The 26879-nt window shown below is 42.6% G+C and overlaps 1 protein-coding gene across 1 annotated transcript in view; it reads right to left on the reverse strand.

Moving 5' to 3' along the window:
* Nucleotides 1-26879, reverse strand: part of Adarb2 (adenosine deaminase RNA specific B2 (inactive)) — a 530291-nt gene that overhangs the window by 36840 nt on the left and 466572 nt on the right. Inside the window, exons 5-7 of the mRNA XM_028769889.1 lie at nt 19697-19865; nt 15651-15802; nt 3267-3435 (exon numbers count right to left, since the gene is read on the reverse strand). Of these exons, the coding sequence (XP_028625722.1) occupies nt 3267-3435; nt 15651-15802; nt 19697-19865 (490 nt within the window). The remainder of the gene's footprint in view (nt 1-3266; nt 3436-15650; nt 15803-19696; nt 19866-26879) is intronic.

Here is a 26879-nt window from a genome sequence, read left to right on the forward strand (position 1 = left end):
ATAAAATAAAATAAAATAAAATAAAATAAAATAAAATAAAATAAAATGTCTAGAAGCCAACTGTGGTGAGATATCCTCACACTCAGGGGGCTGAGATAGGAGTCATCACTGCAAGTTCAACGGCAGTTTGGGCTTCGTAGTCAGTTCTGGCTTAGCTTGTGCTATGTGGTGAGCCCATGCTTCAAAACCACCAAGAGAAAGCTGACTGTGACAGCATAGACCTTTAATCCCAGCACCTAGGAAGCAAGGGAGGTGAGTCTCTGAAGTCAAGAACAGCTTGGTATCTATGCACTCAGTGAGTTTCAGGACTGCTAGCGTTTTACATTGAGACTCTGTCTCAAAAACAAACAAGCAAACAAACAAACCTAAACAAACCAGACCAAACCAAACAAAAAACGGTAAACTGTCATCACTGCCAGCACTATCAGCGCCACAGCATCAACCAAAAATACCAAGAGAAAACAGTCTACAATTGACTATCCATGGAGTACCTGGGATATCATTTGACTATCCCTGGAGATGAGGCAATATGGACTGTGTTGTTTTCAAAGGGGATTTTATTAAAAAGATAAAGCCCTGTCTTTTGAGCATTATCATCGATAGACTTGCCAGCAACCAATATGAGGCAGGTTTTGTAGCCCCTGTTTAATTTACTGTCTATCGACGTTTAAGATCTCTGAGCCAAGACTTCATTTCTGTAGCATTAATTTACTTCATTTTTCTGGGGAGCCATAGAATTAACTTAGAAAACTGGCGTCTTGAGGGCATCAAGAGAATTTTTGTGAAAGTGAAAAGTCTGCTTTTTTTTTCCCTATTACTCCAAGAATAGATGAAAATATTGGAAAGAGGAATACATTTTCTTTTCAAAGATGAGCTGTTTGAAGACTATCTAGGCTGTTCCCTGTGATACAGAAATCACTGCTTTGATTTATGGTCATTGAGCCCTCTCTTTGTTCTACCAAGCCAGGGGCAATCAAAGTCAGGGCCTAAATGGTATTCTTTTTTTTCTATAGCTACTTGGTAATTTCCCACGAGAATTTAGAATCACTGTTGATAGAGGCTCATGTTTTCCCTGCTATAGCCCCAGAATCCTCACAGAGGAAGTGAATCCTCATAGAGGACAAAACGTCTACAAGGCATCCTCTACCCACTTGAGACCTGGGATGCCAACTTCTGGGGGTTGAGGTGACACTGTATTTCCCTACATTGTCTCATGTCTGATGTCCCCACCTTGAAATGCATGCAGAATTTAACCCTCCTCACCCTGGCTTTGTGTTCTCTTTGGTAGAATGAATGCCATCTCATCAGGGTATACAACTTCACATAGACTCAGTTGGCTCATGTATCTTTGTTGAATGTGTGAGATATCTCCAGTATTGGCTAGGTTCTGGAAACATAACCTGTGCTTCCTGGGGTTTTGATTTACTGAGGGATCTCTTGGGATTGTGGGGGACAGCTTATCTTATACCCTATAGATCCAATTATTGGTGGCAGGAAGCTGAGGATGTTGTATGTAAGACGCTTTCTGCTTTCCTTGGATCCTTGGCCTTCCCCTCCAACTTCCCCAGCCCATTCTATTTATGTCTTTTAAGACCAAGATTCCCATTTCTAAACTAGCTGCAGCTGCAGACATACTCGTATAGGAAACTGTAGGGTTTGTTGAAAATTTTGGGCATGTGCTTGCTTAGAGGCTGCATTAGCCTAGGATGGTCAGTCTCTCCACCTCCACACAGACCTAGGTTATAAACTATAGCCCATTTATCATGGTTTCCAAAAGAGTTTCTGACCCACCCAGTTTTAAAGAGTTTATTTATTTTTCTATGTGTCTGTACATGCTTGAGTCTCTCTGTCTCTGTCTGTCTGTCTGTCTGTCTGTCTGTCTCTGTCTCTGTCTCTCTGTCTCTCTCTGTCTCTCTCTCTGTCTCTCTCTCTGTCTGTCTCTGTCTCTGTCTCTCTCTCTCTCTCTCTGCATTAGCGCACTTGTTTGTGCTTTCATCGAGTCTGGAAGATGTAAGATCCCTCAGACTTAAAGGCCTTTGCAGGACTCCAACCTTTTTTATGTGGGCACTGGAATCAGAACACCAGTCCTCATGATTGTGAAACCAGTTCTTAACCACCGAACCATCTCTCTAGACCCCTCTGATTCCCTCTTATAACCATTTTAGGCTATGGTTGGGGTAGCTTGGTGGTTTATGACTCTTTTAGGTAATTTCAAGCTGTTATGATCCTCCACCCTGATGCATATCCTGTGAATATTTTTGAAAGAAAGTTCACAGATCTGTTCCTGCAGTGAATGGCATCTTTGGGCATCAGAACTGAGGTGGATAGAGGTCAGGGAGTAGATGTTGGGTGTCAGGATGAGGCTGAGCTGAGTGGGGCAGTTCATACCCAGCTCAGGCCTCGTTCAACTAGCAGGAGTTCTGTGAAAGATGCCGAGATGTCCTTCCTGCAAATTCCTTCTCCTTCTGTTCACCTTGATGCTGAGGCTACTCCTCTGAGAAAACAGCCCATGGAGGCTTTAGAAATACCTTTAGTGTAAAGTAAAAGACGTGGCAGAGAAAAGCCCTCTTGACTCCCCGATCAGTTCTGTGTCCTGACAATGATCACACCATTCAGAGATGGCAGATATTTTTTTTCCTCACAAAAATAATGTATTACAATCTACATTGCAACAGAAGTAACTAATCCTTAAGTCAGCGGTTTTGAATATTTGCTGTGGAAACTAGAACTTGCTTGGTCCATGCGCTCTAGAGCTGTTTTTGCCTCAAGTACATGGAATGAAAATATAGACAGGCAAGGACTAAGGTGATGACTTAACTGGTAAAGTTCTTGCTGCTCAGACATAAAGGGCTGAGGTTGACATCCCAGAACCCACATAAAAAGCGTGGTATGGTAGTGTGTGCTTATAATCCCGGTGCTGGGGGGTCAGAGATAGGAAAACTCTTGGCACTCCCTGGTCAGCCGGTCTAGTCCATTGGTGAGGTCCAGGTTCAGGAATAAACTCCATCTCAAAAGATCAGGTGGAGAAAGACTGGGAAAGGCACTGAGCATCAACTTCTGGTCTACATATGCCACACTATGTGTGCACTTATACCACATGCACATACCTGTGAACTTGTGTGCCGAGGCCTTAGGCACCAGTGTGCCAGATGACAAGCACTGTGTTTCTCTGGCCCCACTCAGATCTAGTTTGGACACACTATTTGGCTGTCCCCATTTGTGTCCATAGCTGACCTTTGAAACAGAACAGCTAGCTGGGCTCTTACCTGGCAATCTTGTCTGTGCAAGACATGGTGACTAGCTGCTCCCCAAGCAGGATGCCATCCCATGTCTGGACTGCACTGGGGCACCGCACAGGGACTGTTCCTTCCCCAGATTCAATCTTGGTTCGCAGGTGCCCTCGAAACTTCCTGACGATGTGTTTGCTGCTGTTCACTAGGAAAGAAGAAGTGACCATGAGAAATGGCAGGCCCACTGGTCCAGAGACACAAAGGATTGTAGAGGCAGAGGGAGGAAGTGTGACAGACAAAGTCTGGGCTCAGGAGGCAGGTCTCAGAATGAATGCAGAGTGGAACTGATTCATTTTAACAACAACATGGCTGAGGTCTGAGCTGCAGATTTTAGCCTGGGGTTGATCAGACATCTCTGGGGTTGGTAGAGAGCAAATATCTGAAAGACTCTTTGGGGCTACATGGCTTCTGTTTACCCCCTTAGGATGCACAAAGTCATCATTTAATGATTTGTCAAAAACAAGTCTAACACTCAATTTGTGGACATAAAAATTTATATATAAGATGGAAAATTTATAAGATTTATATAAGATGTCATTTTTATAAGATGGGAAACAGTCATATCACTATAACTACAGGTTCTGTAACTGTGGACTCAACCAGCTAAGGTCCAAACACATTTGGTTCAAAAGTTGCATTTGGTCTTTATCTCGTTATTCTTCCCTAAGCAATATAGTACAACGGCCATTTTGAAAAATCACATCTACATTTTATTAGGTATTCCAAGTAACCTAGCAGTGATTTATGGTTATGGGAGGATGTACATAGGTTATGTGCCAACACCACGTAAAGGATTGGAGCATCTGTAACATCTGTGGGGAGTCCTGAACAATCCCCACAAATACTCAAGGATATTGCATTTCTGTTTTCAGTTTTTCTGATATGTTTAAAATAAACTTTACCAAACATTTAAGGATATAATGATACCAGTTTTACATGAATCTTTCTAGAAAGAACAAGGAGGGGAGAATGTTTCCCAGCCCAGGGTATGTGCAGATACATACCCCAGAGAGGTAATTGTGAGAAAGAAAGACATAGGCCAATATGCACATAGATTCTAAGGGAGCTTTTACAAATCAGCTGTGATCACATAGGAGAGATGCTTCTTACGGTTAAGGAGGCTCAGTTTAGAAATGTCTTTCCACTTTCCCTCTGGCCATTGATAACTAACTGTAAAGCCACACCTAGTTTCCAGGTCATTAGAAACAGTTGTTTCGTGGGTTTGCATCACAAGCTGGTTAAGATTTTAATTCTGGTGTCACTACTTCCTCGTCATGTAACAACTGAGGGCAAGCAACTTAAAATTGCTGTGACAAGGTCACTTCCTCTTAAAATAGGGGTATCAATGGTGGTTAGTCACTAGGCTGTAAGGGTTAGGAAAGCTAGCAGGTATGAGAAGGCTGGTGTAGCCTAGATGCCACAAGCAGAGGGATGTATAAAGAAAATGTAGTATAAACACACAGTGGAAGTTTATGCAGCTGTAAGGGAGAACAGCATTTTTACTTTTCAGGAAAGTATATGGGACTGGAGGTCAGCATTGTGACAATATCGACTGCATCTGGCATCAATTAAGAACACACAAACATTCATTTTCTCTTTGTTCTTGACTGTGGGTTTGGCTACCTGCTTCAAACTCCTGTCCCAGTTTTCCTGCAGTGAAGGAGGGTAACAAACCTTTTCCCCTTTAAAGTTGCTTTTGTCAGGGTATTTTGTCCCCCACCAATGTAGGAGGTGAAACTAGACAATCGTGTTAAGCAAAACAAGGCAGGTTCACAACCACTATTATATACTTCCTCATATGTGCAGAATCAAGATCTGGAAATTTTTTATGTGCATTAAGGAAGTAGGAAGGGGGATTATGCAGAAGGTAGGAAGGGGACTGAAGGGTTGGAAAACAAGAGGTCATGGGAGAAAGACAAATATTGAGTGTTTTCTCTCATATGATATAAAGTAGAAGGGAATTATTATTTGGTAGGAAGATGGAGACCAGTAGAATTGGAAGGGGGGACGAAAGTGGATATGAAGACATTACAATGATACATATGTGTAGAACATCTACCAAACTCATTCACTATTTTGTGCAGTAGTGGAAGATATATATTAGTAATACATAACTCTATGTATATTTCACTCCACATATATCTCAAAAAATACTTGAAATAACTTGATTTCTAATCCTGAACTTTTGCACAATTCAGACAGGGTCCTTTGCAGTAGTAACGTCCTGTGACAGATAGCATTGGGAAAGAAGCAATTAAGCAACCCTCACAGCTTCAACAGTGTTGTCCAATGCTCAGAAACTTTGCTCCTCCATGTGGGAGGCAGATTGTCAGGGAGTGTGGTACTTGCTGTCCCTCTGTTCTGTCAATTATGCTGTCTTTATAGTCTCTAAAGATGGCAACTCTCATTTTCCAGGCTTTGAACGGTGGCAACTATGTGTCATTTTCCAGGCCTTGAAAGTTGCCTATTAGTTTTTTAAAAGCTTTCTAAATCTTCACCATCTGTTAATGTCAAGGAATAAAAATACCTGGATTGAGTTACAATATTTCCTAGGAGCCAACTCAAAAGTTTTGAGGTTAGATTAATTTCACCTCAAGAGCCAGGTGTGAGCGATGCTCCTGCGCATGCTCACTTTTGCCTTTCCTAGTGTGATCCCTGATGAGTCTGCTTAGTCCCAGGGTGAGCTGAAGAGCCACTGAACTCCTATAAACCATTTCCTCTGGCTCTGGATCTTTCTTGGCTAATTACAAGAGGCAGGAGGGAATTGAAGATGCCACTTCAAGTCTAATGAAATGCCAATATAACCAGCAACTGCAGGGGATTGACCTTAAAGAATCTGCAGTAGACTGAATGTCCTTGAGACAAGGAAGATGTGAAACTTTAAAATCCTGTCTGTCATGTATCCATAGATATGCCCAAGTCCGTTAGAACACTCTACTAATTCTTGTTACCCAGAGACCATCAGCTGCATCATTTATTATGTTTATTAACTTAAAAGTCCTTATTATTTTGGATTGATAGTAAGGAAATTAAGTAGTAGTGTGCTTCAGGAACTTCTCTGGTGAATATTTAATTTTCAGGAGAGGCTCAAAAGGAGTGGTGAAACAAATAATTAAATATAAGGGCTGCTTCAGTGGTATAAGTGTGTGTGTGTGTGTGTGTGTGTGTGTGTGTGTGTAGATATCGGAGTCAAACATTAGAAACAAGATAATTTAACAAACAAAAATTCCCAACTCCCCCAAAATGTACAAGATAAGAAGAAAGTATACTTAAATACTGATTAAAAAATTCAAGTTGTCCTCAATTAACATATCTTAAAGTGGATCCCTGAGATAGACCATCATTTTCTATAATAAAGCCTCTAATAGTTACCATGTGGTTATGTAGGCGATCTTTGTTTAATTTGCATTATGGCATTATGAAAATGTGTTATTCTACAATGCACGAACATGATCCTATGTAACATGTTTCTCATGTTTCTCTGAACTCAGTAGGGCATCAGAAGACAGGAATTTAAGGAATGGTGCTTTATCTTCCCTGACTTTCTTCAGGATTTTGTCTGAGTTTTGGACCCTGTCCTTTCATACAGTGAATGGGACTAACTTAGCATGAAGGTGTTAGGTACTCAGTAGAACACTGTAGATACATATTTATACAATCCTGTTCTTTTATGGTAGCTTGTGGAAGATTTATTACAAAATTTAACATGTTAAATCATAGTAAAATGATGGGAAGAACTGGATTTGCCAGATTAGTTAATGAAAGGGGGATTTGTAAAGAGGCCGCTGGTGATCTGAGAGGAAAGCAGAAGTTGTTCAGCCGTGGTGAGGTGTGTGGGTCATGATATTCTTTGCTTACATTTAGGATCTTTTCTACAACCTATCATTATTATTTTTAAAGAGTTTTTTTTACAGGTATGTGTTATGTGTTGAGGATATTTCCTCAGCCCTCTTCCCCCTGTACCCCCTTTCCTGTACAATCTCACTCTTATTGACCCCTTTTATTTCCATAGACAATTTCATGTATACATTCACTTAATAAATACATGTATGATTTAATGTGACTGTATTAGTTTCAAGAACCATAAATGAGAGAGGACAATTAGAAGAATAAAAGTTTCTCTCACCATACATAAACATCAACCAAAATGGGTCAAAGATTGCCATATAAGACTTGCAACTCTGAAACTGTCAGAGAAAAAAAGTAGGTAAAATACTTCAAGATACAGATATAGGCAAGGACTTTCCAAGCAGAAAACAAGACCAACAGTCAACACATCGGACCTCATGGAATTAATATATCTTCTTTACAGCAAAGGAAATAGTTAAGTGAATGAAGAAACTGGCCATCTAATGGGAGAAAATCTTTGCCAACTCTCCATCTGACAGAGGTTTAATATCTAGAAGAAGTGACTTTCAGGCATTTGTCTCCACCTTGATGGATCTTGGTCTGCCTAGGACCAGAGGAAGTCACAGGATTGAGCAATTTCGAGTTTTCTGAAAGGAACAAGTGTCTCTGTTCCTCTTCAGAGACTGTTGCTGAAGCAAATTTTCCTGCCTGCTGCATGTAACATAGCATGCTGAGAGTCACGTGTCCTGCACAGAACACTGTGCGGTCTTGGCAGATACTCAGTCATACTCTGTTCTCCTTGAAGGCCTCCCTACTAAGCAAGAAACAAATGCCCAGACTGGGTCAAAGTGTGATTTAAGGCAGTTTTAAACCACTGACTGGAAACATGACTGATGGCATGATCCACTTGTATTGCAACAGTATCTTGACCAAAGGAAAAGTCTGACAGGAATCAAAATTTGAAAAACTTTTCAGGTGACCCCATAGATAAATCACAATTGGAAACAACTGAACTTAGTACATTTCCAAGCTTGAAGACAACATTTATCTCTAAATGTCATAAGCTAATTGTCATTGATTCTGTAATTAAACACCTTTGATCTATATAGATGCTGGAAAAAGTAAACCAAGGAAATACAATTCCCAGATATCCCAAGAAATCAGAACTTGTTGATAACACCACGGACCTTGTCTTGTCCCTTGGTCTTGGAAACTCTGCATGTGGCTTCAGGGAGTTGGGATAGTAACCTAGAGTTGGACACATAGGGCATGAGGGACTCATGCAATTTCCTGAGCTGTGAGCTAGGAAGGTCTCTGGTAGAAGGAAGCTACTCTGTGCTGTCGGGCAGTTGGGCATGCCCTCTTAGAAATCCTAAGTGAGACTATGATCTCTTATGGGTCTAATAGTTTTGTGATAGTGACCTCTGAGGCAATGCAGGGCATTGCTGTTGCCCTTAGTTTCATCTTGGTTGAAGGTAAGCACCTGTTGTTGAAGACACTACACATATAGGACCCAGGACTTGGGTGATTTGAGATACATCCAACCTGAAATCCTCTATCTTACTGCTTTCATATCACTAGAAAGTACTATACAAGCTGCCAAGGGAGGGAGCAACTAGTAGCCCTAACTTGCTGTGCACCTATGAACAGCAGTGATCAGCATGGCAAGATATCTATAATGGCGAAATGGTAGTATTCAGTGTTGGATGTAACCAGTAGCTATGTGAATTTAAGGACCAATTAACAGGAGGGAAATCATGCCTCATACAAGAAATCTAGTCAACTACCTGGGGATAGTGAAGTCATGGATCTTAGAAGAGAATCTACCACTGTCACTTTGCTAGACTAGCACAATTGCCAACTATATCTAAATCTTATCCTTATACCTAGAGACAGGTGTAGCTGTCACTCACACCAAAGAAGCTTCTCTCTTCAGCAAATGGAGATCATTGGAGAAAACCACAACCAGACACAATGCAGAGAATGGGCTGTGTATATTCTAGACTCAGTAAATATATCTGCAGCCAGCACAGCTTCTGCACCTATAGCTCATGGGACATAGCAGTAGAGGAGGGCAGAAAGATGGTAGGAGCCACAATATAAGACGTCTGCTGTGAGACTGCCTTTCCTAGAAATGACTGCATAAGCAAGAACTGAAAAATGACAACATCAATAGACATGCTATTGTGGGAGGGGGCAGATATCATGGGGTCCCATCCCTAGACAAAACAAATGACTGCTGAAAAAAGGAATGGCCTCTCCCAGAAATGAGTATTCTAATTGGTTATCCAATACAAAGTGGCCAGCCCTGAAAACCATATACACGTAACAACAAAAAATGAACTCAGTAAGCTTTATTTATATATTTGTGTAAAAATGGACTCATCAGATTGTGTTTACAAATACAAATCTGTGTTTTTCTGCCTGTGTATGTACATATGTATATATGTATGTATGTATGTATGTATGTATGTATGTATGCATGTATGTATGTATGATCTATCATCTATCATTCATCCATTATCTATCTATCTATCTATCTATCTATCTATCTATCTATCTATTATCTATCCATCCATCCACCCATCCATTCATCCATCCATCTAGCTCTATAATAATCAGAGAAAAAGAGACTATCAACGTGAGAATGTAGGCGTGGATATAGGAGGGGTTAGAAGGGAGGAACGTAAAGAGGGCCTGGAGTGAGGAAAGAGAAGGAAGGAAGTGCAGTAATTATATTTTAAGTTTAAATGTATTAAAAATAATTGCTCAAAACCCTGAAAAATGTTGGGGATGTAGTTCTGCTGTGCATTTCTTGCCTTGCATGAATGAGGCTTTGAGCTAGATCCTCAGCACCAAATAAACTGGGTGTGGTTGTACATATGTACAATCCTAGCAGATCAGGAGAAATAAATGGAAGGTCAGGAGTTTGAGGTCAACTTTGACTACAAACAAACTTTGTTTGACTACAGCTTTGATTATAGCAAATTAGAGGTTAGCATGAGATTTTTGAGATTCTTCTCAAGGAAATAGACTAATCCAAGCCAAATAAAACCACAATAAAAAACAATAAACAAACAAACACAACACACCCTGAAAACCTAAAACTCTATTTTTTCCTTAAGATGCTCTGCTCTGTGTTCCTACACTAATCCAAAGGAAGGAGAACAATCTATGCTAAATAATTAAGTCTCTTAGATTCAGTCATGCTGTAGTTGTAGACTGTGATACATCTCAGTATAGGATCATATGGGCTTATGGATGTATGTGTTTGTTGTGTGTTATATTCATGCACATGAGCTCGGGTACAAGTGTTTGTACACGCATACTTATACATGTGCATATATGCACGATAGAGAATGAATGGTCCTGCCACAGTCCCGAGTTCATAAAGGTCAGCACACTGCAGGCTCGATGAGGAAGAGCCGTGCAATAGCTCTATTGGACCTAATGACGGATTGAGACTAAAGCCGAACAGAGGTTCAGTGGGTAGTGCCTTCAGCACACTGCGCTGGGCAGCGACAGAACCTCAGAAGACAGCTCTGTCCCAGAGCTTCCTTAGCTCTGCAGTGCCTCTTAGATCCCAGATGAAGATCTCACTGAGTGTGTTTGTGCTTTTTGACTTCTGTGCATAATAATACCACACTGACACTTAGGGTCAGGGAAAATGTCTTCCAGTGTTTCATTTAGGAACATGGACCCTGAGCTGTTGGTGCAACGAGGCTGGGGTTTCTGTGGATTAACTTGCAGAGAGTAGGTGGTGCCAGCGGTGGCCCTCTGGAGCCAAAGCTAACTGAATTCTTCCCAGCGTCTCTCTGCAAGTCTTCCTACAGGGGGATTGTCAACACTGCCTTTGGTCCTTTGCTGGCCATGGAAGGAGCCCCCAAAATCCAAGACCTAACCACTTGAATTCCACTATCCATTAGTCCAGTCCTCCTTAAAGGGGAACAATAATAATTAAAAAAAAATCAGTGTATGAGTGGACAGCAGGGAGTGGTAGCAATCTCTCTAAGGTGAAAATTGGAGAAGCTGTTCCTGAGAGTGTATGCCTTCCTCAGGAGGCATGAAGGATGCTGAGCAATCTCTCTGAAGGCTCCTTCCAAGCAGAGGACAGCAGGTAGTTTGGCTTTTCTTGCCCTTGTGGAATGATGAGGGGAAAACGATGCATGGCTTTTAGCTGACGAGTCCTCGTTGCAAGACTGCAAGTGCTCGCCTTCTTTGCACTCCTGGGTGTGTCGGGAGACATGAGCTTAAATCAGAGGCATGTGGGAGCTGGCACCTCCCTTTGCTTGCTGTATCTGTAGCAACACTATGAGGGAGAGGCTTCATTTTTCTCCTCCTACCAGCACCTGCCACTTCTTAAAAGCACCATGAAATAAAAGACATCTGTGTGTGGAAGTGAACCTCAGGGGGCCTCTGGGAGTGGGTTTGTTTGCTTTTCTAAACCACTGACATTGCAAGTTAGAACTGAGGGCTGAGAAGCCACACTTGGTGCCTGATGTACAGAGACATGGGAAACCCAATGAGCCAGAATGGTCCCCACAGGGGACCGAGGCCTCAGGCAGGGCTGACATTTTTGTGGTCCTCACTTAGCCCTCTCCTAACTCCTGCTGGGGCTACATGGGCCAAGGAGGAAGCTGAATAAATTAGAGCCAACTCCAAACATCTCAAAGAGCTATTGGGAAATGGGCCAAATTTTACAAATTTCTAGGACAAGTTTTATCATGTAGTCTGATGCATATGATTAAGGAAACAAATCGTCTCATTCCCTTCCTTCCTCCTTTCTTTCTTCCTTTTCTTTCTCCCTTTCCTTCTTCTTTCTTTCCTTCCTTTTCTCCTTCCTTCCTTTTAATCTCTGTCTCTGTCGCTATCTGTCTTTGTCTCTCTCTGTCCTCTGTCTGTCTGTCTGTCTGTCTCTCTGTCTCTCTCTCCACCCAGCTCTCTCTTTCCATGGTTTTGTAGATGAGCTCATGTGTGTTTGTGCTTCACCATCAGGAACACTGGGCTTACAGATGCCCTGAGATCCTCATGCCTGCTGCACAAGTACTTTACCCACTAAGCCATCTCCCCAGCTCGAGGTGTAGTCCGGACTGGCCTTACACGCATGATCCCCCTGCTTCAGCCTCTTCAGTGTATCCTAGGGATGTGCATCACTATGACTGGCCAGGTTCTTTCTAGAAGCATGGTGTGATGGTTAAATTTTTCTCATTTTGAAAATTTGTTTACATTTCAAATGATATCCCCATTCTCATCCCAAGCCCTCCATTCCATCCCTCCTCTCCTCCCCCTTGCCTCTATGAGGGTGCTCCTCTGCTCACTCACCTACTCCCACTTCACAGCTCTAGCATTCCCCTACACTGGGGCATCCAGCCTCCACAGGACCAAGGGCCTCCCCTCCCATTGATGTCAGATAAGGCCATCCTCCACTACATATGTATCTGGAGCCATGGATCCCTTTATTTATTTTGGTTGGTGGTTTAGTCCCTGGGAGCTCTAGTTAGTTGATAGTTTTCTTCCTATGGTGTTGTTTCTCCTTCAGCTCCTTCAGTCCTTCTCCTAGCTCTTCTACTGGGGTCCCTGGGCTCGCTCCAGTGATTGGCTGTGAGTATCTGTATCAGTATTGGTCAGGTGCTGGTAGAACCTCTCAGGGAACAACCATACTAGGCTCCTATCAGCACTCGCTTCTTGGCATCAGCAATAGTGGGGGTTTGGTGTCTGCAGATGGGATGGATCCCTAGGTGAAATGGTCTCTGGATGGCTTTTGCACAACGTATGATGATCATATTCGACTCTTTCTCCTACCTCCTCCCAGGTCTCACCCATTCCCTACCTATCCAAAATCTGATAGTCAACTTGATTAGATTAAGGAACATCTAGGTTAGTGGAACACACTCTGGATGTATTTATGAGAACATCTCCAGAGATGATGAGCTCGCGAGGGCTCTGACTTGACTACTGGAGTAATCCTTTTCTTTCTTTATATTTATTTTATTTCATGTTCTTTGGTGTATGGCCTGCATATATGTCTGTGTGAAGGCATCAGATCCCCTGAAACTAGAGTTATAGAGAGTTGTGAGCTGCAATGTGGGTGCTGGGAACTTGGGACCTTTGGAAGAGTAACCAGTGCTCTTAACCCCCGAGCATCTCTCCAGCCCTGGAGTAATTCTTAATGGATTTGAAACACCATAGTATTGTTGGGAGTGTTGGAAAATAGGAGGTGGAGCCTTTGGAAGAAGGAAGTTACTGGAGGTGTGGCCTTGGGGTTTCATTGCCTTCTTGTTTTATCTCTGCCTTCTGCTTCCTGATAATCATGATGTGAATGGCTACCTTGCCTTCTTTGTCCTGTGGGTCTGACACTTCTGAAAACATGACCCCAAACAAACCCTTCCTCATTTAAGCTGCCTTTGTCAGGTGTTTTATCACAGCGACCTGCAAACCACTAACACTCAGGTCTAGAAAACTCTTCCAATGGAGATACTGAAACTAAACCTGTGCATGTGTGTTTCTATATAACCACAGAGAACATTTTCTGGGGCTTTGTTCGAGCTAAAAAAAAGCATAAAATACTTCATGTAAAAATAAAAGTAACATAGGCATATTAAAGTGGTCTGGTCCTAATAGAGTTATCAAAGCATTAAATGTTTCCTGTGCTCAGAGGAAGTCTTTAGTGGAAACACAAAAACACATTGTGCTCATCAAGGCTTGGTTCTAACTCTCTTTTGTCTCTAGTTGGTGAGGCTACATTTATGATCTAATCATCAAAGTTAGGGGAAAAAAAAGAATACTTATCAAATGCCTGCTGTATTCCAGGCATGTGTAGAGGATGTTCACCAAGAAAATGAAGCCATTTGGAGGAAGTAGCAAGTCTTTAACCCCATGTGTATTTAGCCTACTTGTCTAAACCCTCAGACTGAACACTTGTTCAAAAAAATGCTTTTATTTTTTAATTGTCAGTTTAGAAAGTGACGGGGAGAACCAAACTGAAGCAATAATCAGAAAAGGAAACACACTATCAAAGAAACTCCAGGAACTGCCTCCGGGAGGGTGGGGAGGTGGTGGTGCCCTGGGCTGACATGATAGTAGACACAGCCTTGACTCATGGGAAATGGGACGGGTTTAAGCTATGTGAGATCATACAGACAATCCTTTCCTACCCTAAAGATTTTAGGAAAAAAAGTGTGTGTGTGTGTGTGTGTTTCGATGGGAACTTTCTTTGCAAGCTTAAAGATGATGTAAAGCTGGATGCAGTACTGCACATCTGTAATCTCAGTATTCCGTTAGTGAGATGGAAGGCTGAGAGAAGAGAATTCCCCAAGCTCATGGACCAGTGAGTCTGGTATACACACCCATGAACAACAAAGAAGAGAGTCTGTCTCAAACAAAGTGGAGGGTGAGGATGATGTCTTCTGACTCCTGCGGGTATACTGTGTGCCTGTGCACACATATACATATACATGCACACACATACATATCATACTTACAAACAAACAAACAAACAAACAAACAGGGTCTTCTGGTCCCTGCAGGTAAACTGTGCATATACATATACATGCACATACATATACACATCATACTTACAAATAAACAAACAAACAAAGGGTCTGTCTTCTGATCTCTACAGGTATACTGTGTGCCTGTGTATACATATACATGTATACATATATACACATCATACTTACAAATAAATAAATAAGTAAGTAAATAAACGGTCTACTGATTTCTACAGGTATACTGTGTGCCTATGCATACACATGCAGGCACTCACATAGGTACACACATCATACTTACACATAAGTAAATAAATAAATAAATAAATAAATAAATAAATGAAGATTTAAAACAGAAAAATGTTTGGAAGAGTGTGTGGTATGCACATAGATGTATGCAAGATGTGTGCATGTTACAATAATAGAATATAGCATCATTTAAGTGAGAAGGTGAGAGTCTTTGATTTTTCTTTTGGATCGTCAAGATGCAGTGGCATCAACTGTATCAAAGAGGTGTGGACATCTGCCTTGTCCTCTGTCCTGGGACTGCACAGTGGTGACAGAGGAGCTGTGGGTCCTAGTGAAGGGCTGAGCAATGGAACTTTTAAGTTAATTGACACTACACTGGCCCCTGGCTATGTTGCAAAAGTTGAGTTTCTTTCTCACTCAAGTTGCAGACAAAGGCAAAAAAGAGCTAGCTTGAGCTCGCCTCCACCCCATAGAATTCTCATTTGCTTTCTCCTTGGTTCCATTTTCCAGCCCAGGATATAGGGAGTGTCTGACCTATTAAAACAGAGCAGAGTGCTATGGCAGTTAAATAGCTAATTTTAGACCCCAGACTACTTTCCAGCCAATGACCTGAGTGAGCCTTTCAGACTGCGATTTTGGAGGTATCTGGTTAATTGTAGCTGTGATTCACTTCCGTCCATCCCCACCACACACAAGATGCCTGGGCCAGAGCTTAGCCAGAAGGAACCTGGGCTGGCATTGTTTACTGACAAAAGGAAAATATGTAATTTCTTACAGTCTGTGGTGATTTCATAGGGAGAGTTGACTCTGGCATCTCCACAGGGGGATGTGCTCACATAGAGATGGAAGAGGATGTTTTCTCGCAGCCTGTAGCCTCCTTCCTTTAAACGTATGAATATTGATCTCTCGGGGTCCTCTTGATGCTTGCTATGGACACAAAGAGGATGTAGGTCACTTATAAGAAAACAAATGGAGACGTTCCAACAGGAGCTTGCTTTTGTCTTGTTTTGTGGAGTTACCAGCTCCCCAGTTTTTACTTTTTGTATGTTCACATGCCATTTGCCCTTTGCACGAACACTTCGGAAACAGGCCACAAACCCAATAGCAGAATTATTTCCATCTCCATCCTCCCTGACCAGTCACACTCTCTCCCTCTCCCCTCTTCTCTCATATGCATGTGTGTGTATGTGTGTGTGTGTGTGCGTGTATAAGTCAGAGGACAACCTCAGTTGTTATTTCTCAGATGTCAATGACATCCACCTTTTCAATTTGTTTTGACAGAGTCTCTCATTGCTCTGGAACTCACTAAGAAGGCTAGGCTGGCTAGTGAGCCTCAGGGGTCTGCCCCCCCCCCCTCAGCTCTGGAATTACAAGCACGTGCCACTATGCCTGGTTGTATTTGTTTGTTTGTTTGTTTGTTTGTTAGTTATTTTAAAGCATGGATTCTGAGTGTCATATTCTGGTCCTCATTCTGTATGACTATTACTTTACAAACTGAATGTTCTCTTCAACAACTACACTGTTTTTATCTTTTATAAGCCAGTTATCTACCATAAAATCGTAATCCTCTGTGCTTGCAAGGCCCCATTCATGGAGTATCCTTGGGCAGTACTTACTAAAGTAGTCTTAGTGGGTACCAGTGCATACAGTAGAGGGAAGAGGGATTTTAAACAGTGTCTGATCTTGGGCACCAACGAACTAGGTGGAAACAGCAAACAATGCAGAATTGGCTTTTCTTTCATCCAGGGTAGATCTAGAACAAGCCAACTGATCTTGGAGCTCTTGCTCCAGGAAAACCTTCATAGTCCCTAACCTCACATCTGTGCAGCCTGGCCTCCCAAGAGAGTGATGATACAGAATGGGCATTGAACAACTGAGCTGTGCATTCTCTCCTGGACTCCAGGCAAGCCTCTGGAGGTTTGTTCTCTGCTTTTGTTTGTTTGTTTGTTTGTTTGTTTGTTTGTTTTGGTTTTTCAAGACAGGGTTTCTCTGTGTAGTCCTGGCTGTCCTGGAACTCACTCTGTAGACCAGGCTGGCCTCAAACTCAGAAATCCACCTGCCTCTGTCTCCCAAATGTTGGGATTAAAGGTGTGCGCCACCACTGCCCAGTTCTCTGCCATTTTTTACTGTTAATTCACATTCCACCCCATTGGTGATGTATTCTGTGTTGCAGGGCCTCCAGATCTCACATGCAGATGAACGGACATGTTCTCCCCAGGAAACCTTGAGGCTATGACAAGCCCCTGTGCTACCACTTCCTTCCATCTGCCCAAGGGGACTCCTCCATCATGTATGGATCTTCTTCCACAGGCCTGGAAGTGACTGTGCCCAGTCTTGATCCCCAGTGCAGCTCCAGGCCCATTGAGGGAAACCTTACTTGTTTTTGGGGCCCTTTGCAGCCATTGTTGGTACCTTCCTGCAGAACACTGATGGGATGTGGCCATCTTTGACTTTTCCAGAGGGTTGTACAAGTGCCCAAAATGCATCCAAATCTGGGTAAAGTTGGCCAAATTGTCTTCTGTGACAGAGACAGGAGGTAGGGGACTGAAGAACATTCCAACTGCGCAGCTGAGTATTCAGTGAAAATCTGTCCCCACATTTGAGGGATTTCCAGATTTCATCTCTTCCATTTGACCCCTCACCAGGCTTCCTGGAATGGATGTGGCAATAGATCATGCTGCTGTGCATGGCCCAGAGGCTCAGATAAAAATTAATTGAGTGTATTAAGGTATTGCATTTATCTGAGTCTGTTTGGCATATGCTTAGGTCTTTCTTTCCTTTGTGTGACTTCTGCACACGCTAACAGGTTCACATAAATGAGCCACTGACTAAAGCCCCTCTGAGTTGTCATTATTAGTAGATTTGAGAAACTCTGTTTCAAGGGATAAGAAAGGGTGGCTGGTAGATGCAAGGGAAGAACATTGTGTCAAAGAAACTCACAGCAATTAAACTACTGTGACTAGCTTGGTTCAGGAATGTGTATGAAGTGTCACATGATTAAATCTACCTGTGCTTCTACAGGAACTTGACTTGATGTGTCTTCCAGAGAGATTCCTGCTCATGTGGCAGCCTGCTTTTCCCTAATGGCTGCCAGGATGACTTCAGAAACTCCAATATTGGAACACATTTCTTAGTACCTCTTCACTCAAGAAAATCCCTATTAAAATGTATATGGGAGGCTTGAGAGATAGTTTAGAAAACATAAGGATCCAAGTTTGTTACCTAGAACCTACATAAAATAAAATCTAAGTCTGCTGGAAGTTGCTTTTGATCCCACTGCCAGGAAGGCGGGGAGACAGGGCCAATTCCCATGCCTCACAAGTCAATCAGTGGATTGGGGAGTTTCAGGTCAGTGAGACATCCTGCCTCAAATCAAACAAGATAGATGGCTTCTGAGAGATGACATCTGAGGTTGTTTTATGACCTCCACAAGCACACATGCAAGCACACACATGCACACACATGTATATGCACACATAAAATGTGTTTGTGTAACCAGGAAAGAGGTGAGATCTTGAAGCCTGCCAATATTGACTTTAGTCACATTGACATCTAGAAGTGTAGAGAATGGAACATATTTGGTAATGTGGATATGTGAGAAGAACTGAGGCCATCAGGACAGAGTGACTTGACCTTGTAGGATAAGGCCTACAAGTATTGAACATCTATATCAAGATGGCCACTGTGTATTTTCTAAGAGTAGTTTGCCTTTGGTTTGTACAATGGAAACAGCATGGCCTGGAGATAAGGACTGGGGACAAGAAATAAAAACCACAGTCCACTTACAAGCCTGGCACCTGAGAGATGGCTCTAGCTCAACACGAAAAACCCTACACTGTCTAAGAAACTATGCTGGCTGAAAAATTCTCAAAACCAAACTGACCAGGGAGCAGAGGGGATTTTTTTCTCTTTGTAGAAATAACTGAACTGTGAGCCCTACTTGAAGTGGACACAATTTTGTCAGAAGTGAGTGGAGATCTCAATGTCAACCTGGTATCTTCCCATGGCTGAAATGAAACTTTCACCAGAGAGCAAGCACATTGATCCAGATCATCTCCATTGTCCCAAACACTCGTTCAATTCAATCAGTGGAATTATAGTTCCAGAGAGCAATGGCTCCTGTTTCCCAAGAGACAGTAAAGTCATTGTTTCCTTCCTTTTTCTCTCTCCCCCTTCTCCCTCTTCTTTCTCCTTTTTTCCTACTGTGTCTTTCTCTGTTCTAGACTCTCCCCTTTTTTTTTTTCAAGAAAGCCTCTGTGATATTTGTTGTGAACTGTATTGTCTTTTCCCATTGAAGTTTAAAATTTGAGTAGCTGGCTGTATAAACAGCTTATTGAAGGCATGGAAGACCCAGGGATGGCTGTGCCCAGTGGTTTTGTTGACATTTGAGTTTCATAAAGGAAACTGTTGTTTGGGAGATGTTGTAATAGCTGTTCAAATGTTTTAATTGAAAAATAACCAAAATTGAATGAGTCATGGCAAGGTGTATTCCTGTATATCTATGCCTGTGAACTTCTGTGTGGTGTTGGTGTGTGCAACCTGTAGGCAAACAGGATATTTCTTGGAATAAGATGTTGAGTGTAATGCAGACATCTGGAAATTTAACACTTCAATGACTGTGTAATACTCAAAGGGTGTTCCAAGTCTGAATAAAAATAGATACTATGTGGTACACAGTCACTTACTGTATACCGATCTGACAAGATAAGTGAATGATACGTTCTGAGCTGGCTAAGTGTCTCCTTTCCACTACCTGGTTGCCTGGCTTCTCACTAGCTAAGTGAGGTGTGTCAGTCCAGCCCATGGCAGGGGCCCCTTTACCTCAAGTGAAGCTCCAGCTGAGTGTAGAGGAAGTGAAGAAATGCCCGCCTGGCCACGATCTCAGCATGACAGTCGTTGACAACCAGTCCCTGGTCACTGATGTGCTCACCGCTGATACACTTGGTCCCAGAGGACAGAACGATGACCTGTGCTTGTTTGGTGTCCAAGCCTAGGGGACACAGAGGGTGCTCAGAACAGCTTAGGCTTCAAGGACCCCACTGTAGGGGACTTTTCAACCTTCCTGTAGACACCATTCTTAGTGCTTATATGGCTGACATCCATGGTAGTATGGTAAACCTCATTGTTGACTATATTTAAGGTCATATAAGAGACTTGTTAGACATGCTTCAGGGTGTATTTATGTTTCCAACAGTGATCAGCTGATGGGGAAGTTTCATTCTGAATGTGATAGCACCATCCTTTGGACTGGGAACCTTCATGGAACAAAAGAGGGTAAAGAAAGAGCAAGTGGCGTATTGTGGTGGTTTGAATATGCTTGGCCCAGGGAATGGCACTATTTGGAGGTACAGCCTTGTTGGAGTAAGTGTGGCCTTGTTGGAGGAAGTATGTCACTGTGGATGTGGGCTTTTAGACCCTTATCCTAGCTGCCTGGAAGCCAATCTTCTCCTATTTGCCTTTAGAACAAGATGTTAAATTCTCAGCTCCTCCTGCACCATGCCTGCCTTTGTGCTGCCATGCTCCCTCCATGATGATAATGGACTGAACCTCTTAACCTGTAAGCCAGCCCCAATTAAATGTTGTCCTTATAAGAGTTGCCTTGGTCATGATGTCTGTTAACAGCAGTCAAACCTTATCTAAGACAAGTAGGGATAGTCCCCTTTCCTTGCTTCCCATCCCACTAAGATACAAGATTCTCTATCTTATTATGCCATCTCCAGAAACAATGGACTGAAATATCAGAAACCACAGCAAAAATAAATATTTCCTCCATTTAAATTGTTCTCAACTACTTTGTACAGGTACAAAAAAGTCAGATGCTGGGTTGATAAGACATTTTTCTGAGAATCAGGACTAGGAGCAGCATGGTCATCTCTGAGTTTTGCCCCAGTGACTGCAGATCTGGTAGGAAGTAAGAATTGTTGTTGTTGTTGTTGTTGTTATTGTAGAAGCCTATGGAAATAATGATTTTAGAGAGAAAGGAGTGACAGTCATAGCCAAACCTATCTCTAGGGGAGAAAAAGGGGCCATTGAAGAGGTTCCTGCTGATACTTTAAGAGGTCGGGCTCTCAATCATGTGTGGCAGAAATTTCCTGCCCAATGTTTTTGCAGTGAAGCCTTGTCATTGGACCAGGAAGAGGGAGGTAGAGCTAGGAGTTGGGAGGAGAGAAAAATGCAGGGAGAGAGGAGAGAGGAGGGAGAAGAGGAGTGTGATGGTGGCAGATGTTATCCTCATGTCCCTAGCAATCTCAGGTAGTTAGTTATATCAAGGTTAGATATTTGAGATAACAACTCTAATTGTGTGGACATCTAGTGTATTGAATATTTGCTGTTATATAAATCTATTTGGCTAATCTTAAGCTTTAGTTTACTTTATTGAGTTACTGGATGGTGGGCTGCTGATAACCAGGTGGTTATGACTGTGAAGGAACTAGTGGCTCCAGGGACGAGTGAACCAGAGCTGGAAGCACAGTGACTAGTCGCTACAGGGTAAGTTAGAGAGAGCAGCCCGGTGGAACCAGCTCAGGAGCTGCGGTCTTATTGTTGGAGAGCTTTCTGAGACAAATGGGTTTAGAGCAGGAACATAGTGGCCTGGCTGGGAGCTGGCTGGGAGCTAGCTGGGTGCCCTTTTTACAAATACATCCCACAACAATCATGTGAGCCATAACAACAGGAATTCAACCTCCAGATGTTTTGCCACAGGTCCCTACCCTCCAAAATGACAGCTGTATCCTCTCTGAGAGAGTCACTGATGGGGAAGTGTTTGACTCAGAATGTGGTAAGGCCACAAGAAGGACTCCTAGCCTGGCCTCTGGTTTGTAGACACATTTGCATTTTTGTGGAGAGGTGGCCCTAAGTGTGATTTGAATATATGTCTGTCACGGGTTCATGTATTTGAAAGCTCACTCTCTAGGTAGCAGTGCTGTTTGGGAAGGTTGTGGAACATTTAGGAGGTAGATCCTTATTGGATGAAGTAGTTCACCAGGGACTATGAAACATTGAAGTTTCATAGCTGGCCGAATTTCCTAGTCACTGTCTGCTTTCTGGCCATGGATGCAACATGACCAGCCATCTCTTGCCACTATGCCTTCCTGTCTTTGGAACTGTAAGCCACAGTGGACTTATCCTTTCTTATGTTGCTTCTTGTGAGGTATTTTGCCACTACAATAAGAAAAGCTACTAGGATACAAGATGTAGGGAGACACCTGTGCCTACTTGCGGTCTATGAACATTGGCTTTTATTTCCTTCAGCTTTCAGGATCCATGTGAGCAAGTCACCTTCTATCCAGAATGTGTTTCCCTGTCTAAGTCCTGCTGATCTCTGCCCTTTGTCTTAGCACACTTGAGCACTGTGGGGATACCCGCCTTTCAAAGTCTAGTACCTCAGAAGAGGTAAGTGACTCAGTAGAGTACTGATGTCTTTAAATGTCAGTAGGGATCTACCCTGAAGCTGGAACAATGCTCGGTGGTTTGGAACACTCAAGAGTGTGTTTTTTTATGTACATCTTGTGCCTCAAGAGCAAAGGTGAAAGTGGAGCATAGCTGTTGGGTCCAGGTTTGGGTTGCTCAGGGCACAGAAGTATGAAGGCTTGTGACATGGCACAGGGTCAAGTTCAGAACATGTCCACTCTACAGTTAGATTTCATAGGCTGGGTCTGGGGCTGAGAAAGCAAAGTCTGATGGGAGCACTCCTCCTGTAGGTTATACTGTTTAAGGTTGGAGACCATATCAACAGGGAATGGTCAGTGCAGATAGAATGACTGTTCCCACTCTGAGGCTACCACAACTGACAGCATCCTTGGGAACCAACTCTGAGCTGTGCCCATGGCAGCTGCTTGGGATCTGGACTAGTCTCTGATCTTATTCCAGGGGGGCTGTGATTTAGAAGCACGTGTCTATATGTGTGTCTTGAATCTTTAAATGTCTTTTCTCTTTGTATTTGTTCATTGCAAGTTGCAATGTAACTACACATGAACATTTAAAATGCTCGACGGTTTTATACATATATTATGATACATCCCGATCACGTTAATCTCTTCACCCTTTCCTCTCCTCATCTGACCCTCGTGAGCTTCACCTTTTCTGGTAAGCATCCATTGTCTCACTTTCATGTCTTCTTGTTTTGTTTTTGGTTTATTTTGAGACTCATTTGATCACGGATATATGGGTATTTACTGGAGCATGGGCACTCACAAGTGGGCACACCGCTGAAGACAATGGCTTTTCAGGGAGGGGCGAGCCCACTTGAGTCCCTCCCCCATCTATGATGGAATATTGATGGGCCCACTCTTGTGCAGGCGGCTGCAGCTGCTGTGAGCTCATGAGTGCAATGGCCATGTCAGGCCCAGAAGACAGCATTTCATGGCACTGCTCTCTATCGTCTGGCTCATCAAAGGGCACTTTAATACAAGCATATATTGTAAATCGGATACGTTTTCTCTATAAGCTCTACTTTCATGTTCTCATTCACTTCTATTTCTGTCCTCTTTCTCTGTAGACACTTCCAATTCTATTTTTTATGTCACATATATGTATATGTGTTAATACCTGTTATTACATAGATACCTATTATTTTTATATAGATACCTAAAATAATACATATACATATATGATATATATACATATATCATGCATGTATCATATAGTATATGAACATATATGCATATACATGTATATATACATACATATGTCATATCATATATGACATATATATATATATATATATTTATGATTTTAGATGTCTATATAAAATCTTTATTTCCTGAATCTTACACCTAAGAATAATGTCATGAATTTATAGTAACAATGGGAGTTGGGGAGATTCACATTGGAAGTCCTAAAGCTTTCTTCCTCCTTCAGGAGCTATAGGGTTAGATGGAAGGAAGCAGGTAGCAGAACTTCCTTCTGCTCACTTCCAGCCTTTTCCATGTCTGAGAGGTGAATCTCTTCCCAACTCTGTGAAGTTGCATAGAGGCACCAAGGGAGCATCTGCAAGTTATTTCTCTCCTTGGTGGTCTAGTTGGGGGGTCATACAACTGCTGATCTTAGGGGCTTATAAAACCCGAGAAGCATATATTTTTTTTTAGCGGAATGATTTGTAGAATGATAAAAGTGAGCGTCTGTCTGTGACCAGCAGAAAGAACTCTAACGTCTCTGTGAGGATTGCCAGAGACAGTTTGTAAAATCCCTCCAGTTATCATCACCGCTGTTTAGATTCTCTCAGTGCATGGTGAGAGCACAGTGCTTTGAGGCTATGCTTACTGAACGGCTACTTAAAAAAATTTCATTGAGGTGTCAGAAATATGGCTCAGTGGGTACACTGCTTGTTGTGCTGAGATGAGGATCAGATCTGAGTTTGAATCCCCAAAAGTAACCCCAGCACCCCATATCCAACACGGAAGTGAGGACCAGAGAAATCCTGGGAGCTTGTAGGACAGCAAGCCTGCAGGGACAAACAAGAGATCCCTGTTCAAACAAGGTGGAAAGTTAGGACTCAGAGGTTGTCCTCTCTCTCTCTCTCTCTCTCTCTCTCTCTCTCTCTCTCTCTCTCTCTCACACACACACACACACACACACACACACACAGAGCCATGCACACAGGTATCCACACTGGTGCACATAAATCTCCCTAAATAAGCAGTCTCTGAATTATAACATTATAACATGGGGGCTACTCTCTTCCTTGGCCATCTCCAAATTCCTTCCTCCCCCAATTAGATAAACTGTTAGGAGTTGACAAATTGTCTAACTAGCATGAAAAGACGTCCTAGACATTTCACAACTCACTTTTCATAAGACAATGCCCATTTGCTCATAGCCAAAGGAACGTTGCTAACAAAAACAGCATGCTGGAAACCTTAAAAACAAACCTCAAATTTAAGGTCTTTAAAATATTATAAGGATGACCACTGTTTGGGGAGACTTCAGAAGACTAGGAATCAAAGAGTATTCCTCTGCTCTCATGGATAAAAGTGTGAATGTACATATTCTCCTCAACTCCATGATGAATTCCTTGAGGATAGAAACCAGAATTTCCATGAAATCCCCTAAGAAGGGGCTCCCTAGGAGTCTGTGTAATTAGAGAGATTGCTTCAGTCCCTGTTGGAGAGTCCAATACAAATTCAATTTTCAAGTTCCTGCAACTGAAAGTCAAGGGGATGGGATTGGGATGCTAACCAGCCCTGCTATGTATGTGTGCACACTGCTGTTTGCTGAGTTTTGAATTCTGTGTGGTGTGTGGTCCGTGCAGGGTGCTGGCTTAGCCTCAGATTTTTTTTTTTTTACTGGACTCTGTTAAATTCTTTGATAAATTTATGTATGAACCATTTCTTTAAAGAGATGATATGTAAATTGTGCCCCCCAGCGGAGCAGAACTTCCATTTTTAATAAGATTTACTTCTCCAAGTGCAAACAGTGCAGAGAGACTTGAAAAGTACTCATGCAGACTTGTTCTAAGTTGGGAGTTGTTCCTGTGAGAACTAGATTCTGAAACCTGAGTAACCTCTATCTCCTCTTCCTCCCCGCCTCTCCAGCTTGCATCTTCCATTATGGGACAAAACAGGGACCCGACAGGGAGAAAGAATTATGTAGCTGTGAGAGTTCAGAGAGAAATCTGAGGGGTGGGGGAAGGGAGAAGGAGGCAAATGAAATGTGTGTATGCACTGCTTAGTTAGCAGAGGGTCAGTCCACTAACCCCTGCTATGACTTCCATAGCAGCTAACCTAGTTGCTTTCTCTCCTGGACAGCTCCCCAACAGAGTCTGCCCCTTTCTTTCCTCAGAAAAGCTGGGGTGGGGAGCAGGCTCACTGCCTCCTACCTACTTTCATTGCTTGCCTGGCTTCTGGTGACTTCCATTTCTTATGAGGACTCGGGTGTCCAGGACATGCTATGTTTCTACTGTCCCCTTCCACTGTGGTGGAATTCAGTTTCTCAGTGATCTTTTTAGGACATGATTAGTTCTCAAGCCAGCAACTACCCTGCTTCAAGAAAAGCAAAAGTAGAATATAGAATACAAGCAAAGCACCTTATGCTCTTCCTGCAAGGAAAGCTAAAAACAACTCTACACCATAACTAGTATGCTTTCCTTGGGTCCAGGAATCCTCTTGGCTCAGTTGTTCCCTAGGTGAGGTGCCTCCTGGTTGGGGGTCCAGGAGGTGGAGCTGACAGTCATTTGTCAGCAGGGAGCATCGCAGCAAGTCAGCCAGCCACCTCTCCCAGGGTGCCTAGGAGTCATTTTCTAATTGAAAGAGTTAACAGGATCCATGGACTGTTGGGGTACAGTTAATGAGGACACTCTCTTGATAGAGAAAGCATTTTCAGATTTTAGCTTCATTAAAGCAGGTATTTTGAGTGATGCAAACTAACATTTCTAACTCTTCCTTAAAGTGTTCCAGCATTCAGATGGCTGGCTCACACGTACTCTAGCTCAGACTACCGTTTGGGAGTAGACACCATGGCTCCCGAGGCCCTGGCTTCTTTTGATTCTGTGAAAATTAAAGCTGTAGGAAAAAAAGAAGCAGCTTTCCCTTTGCCCCTCATTAATTCTTAACGCTGCTTGACTCCAGGCTCTTCCATACTTAGTACAATTATGCGGCTCAAGAAATGCATTATTTGCTGATTCACTTTTCATTAATCTCACCCACAATGTGCCAGCACCAAGCTAAGTAACATTGGAGACATAAGACACTTAAGACATAGTCTCATCCTTTAGCATGTATTTGGGGAGGCAGTATAGAGACAGGGGGGTCTGTGAAACAACATCTCGTGTGTGTGTGTGTGTGTGTGTGTTTGTATGTGTGTGTTACACTCTCTTTCTCTCACACACAGAATCATATTTTGGAAGCTTCCATTAGAACTTCATTCAGTGTTTGAATAGGTCCTGACAGTTGGAATATTGTAGGTAGTATGAATATAGTGGCATAAGGTGTGAACAGGATAGAGAACATGCCTAATATCTCCTCTCTCTCTCTCTCTCTCTCTCTCTCTCTCTCTCTCTCTCTCTCTC

This window comes from Grammomys surdaster, unplaced genomic scaffold (genome assembly GCF_004785775.1).
Source record: "Grammomys surdaster isolate TR1022 unplaced genomic scaffold, NIH_TR_1.0 194, whole genome shotgun sequence".
Lineage (NCBI taxonomy): Eukaryota > Metazoa > Chordata > Mammalia > Rodentia > Muridae > Grammomys > Grammomys surdaster.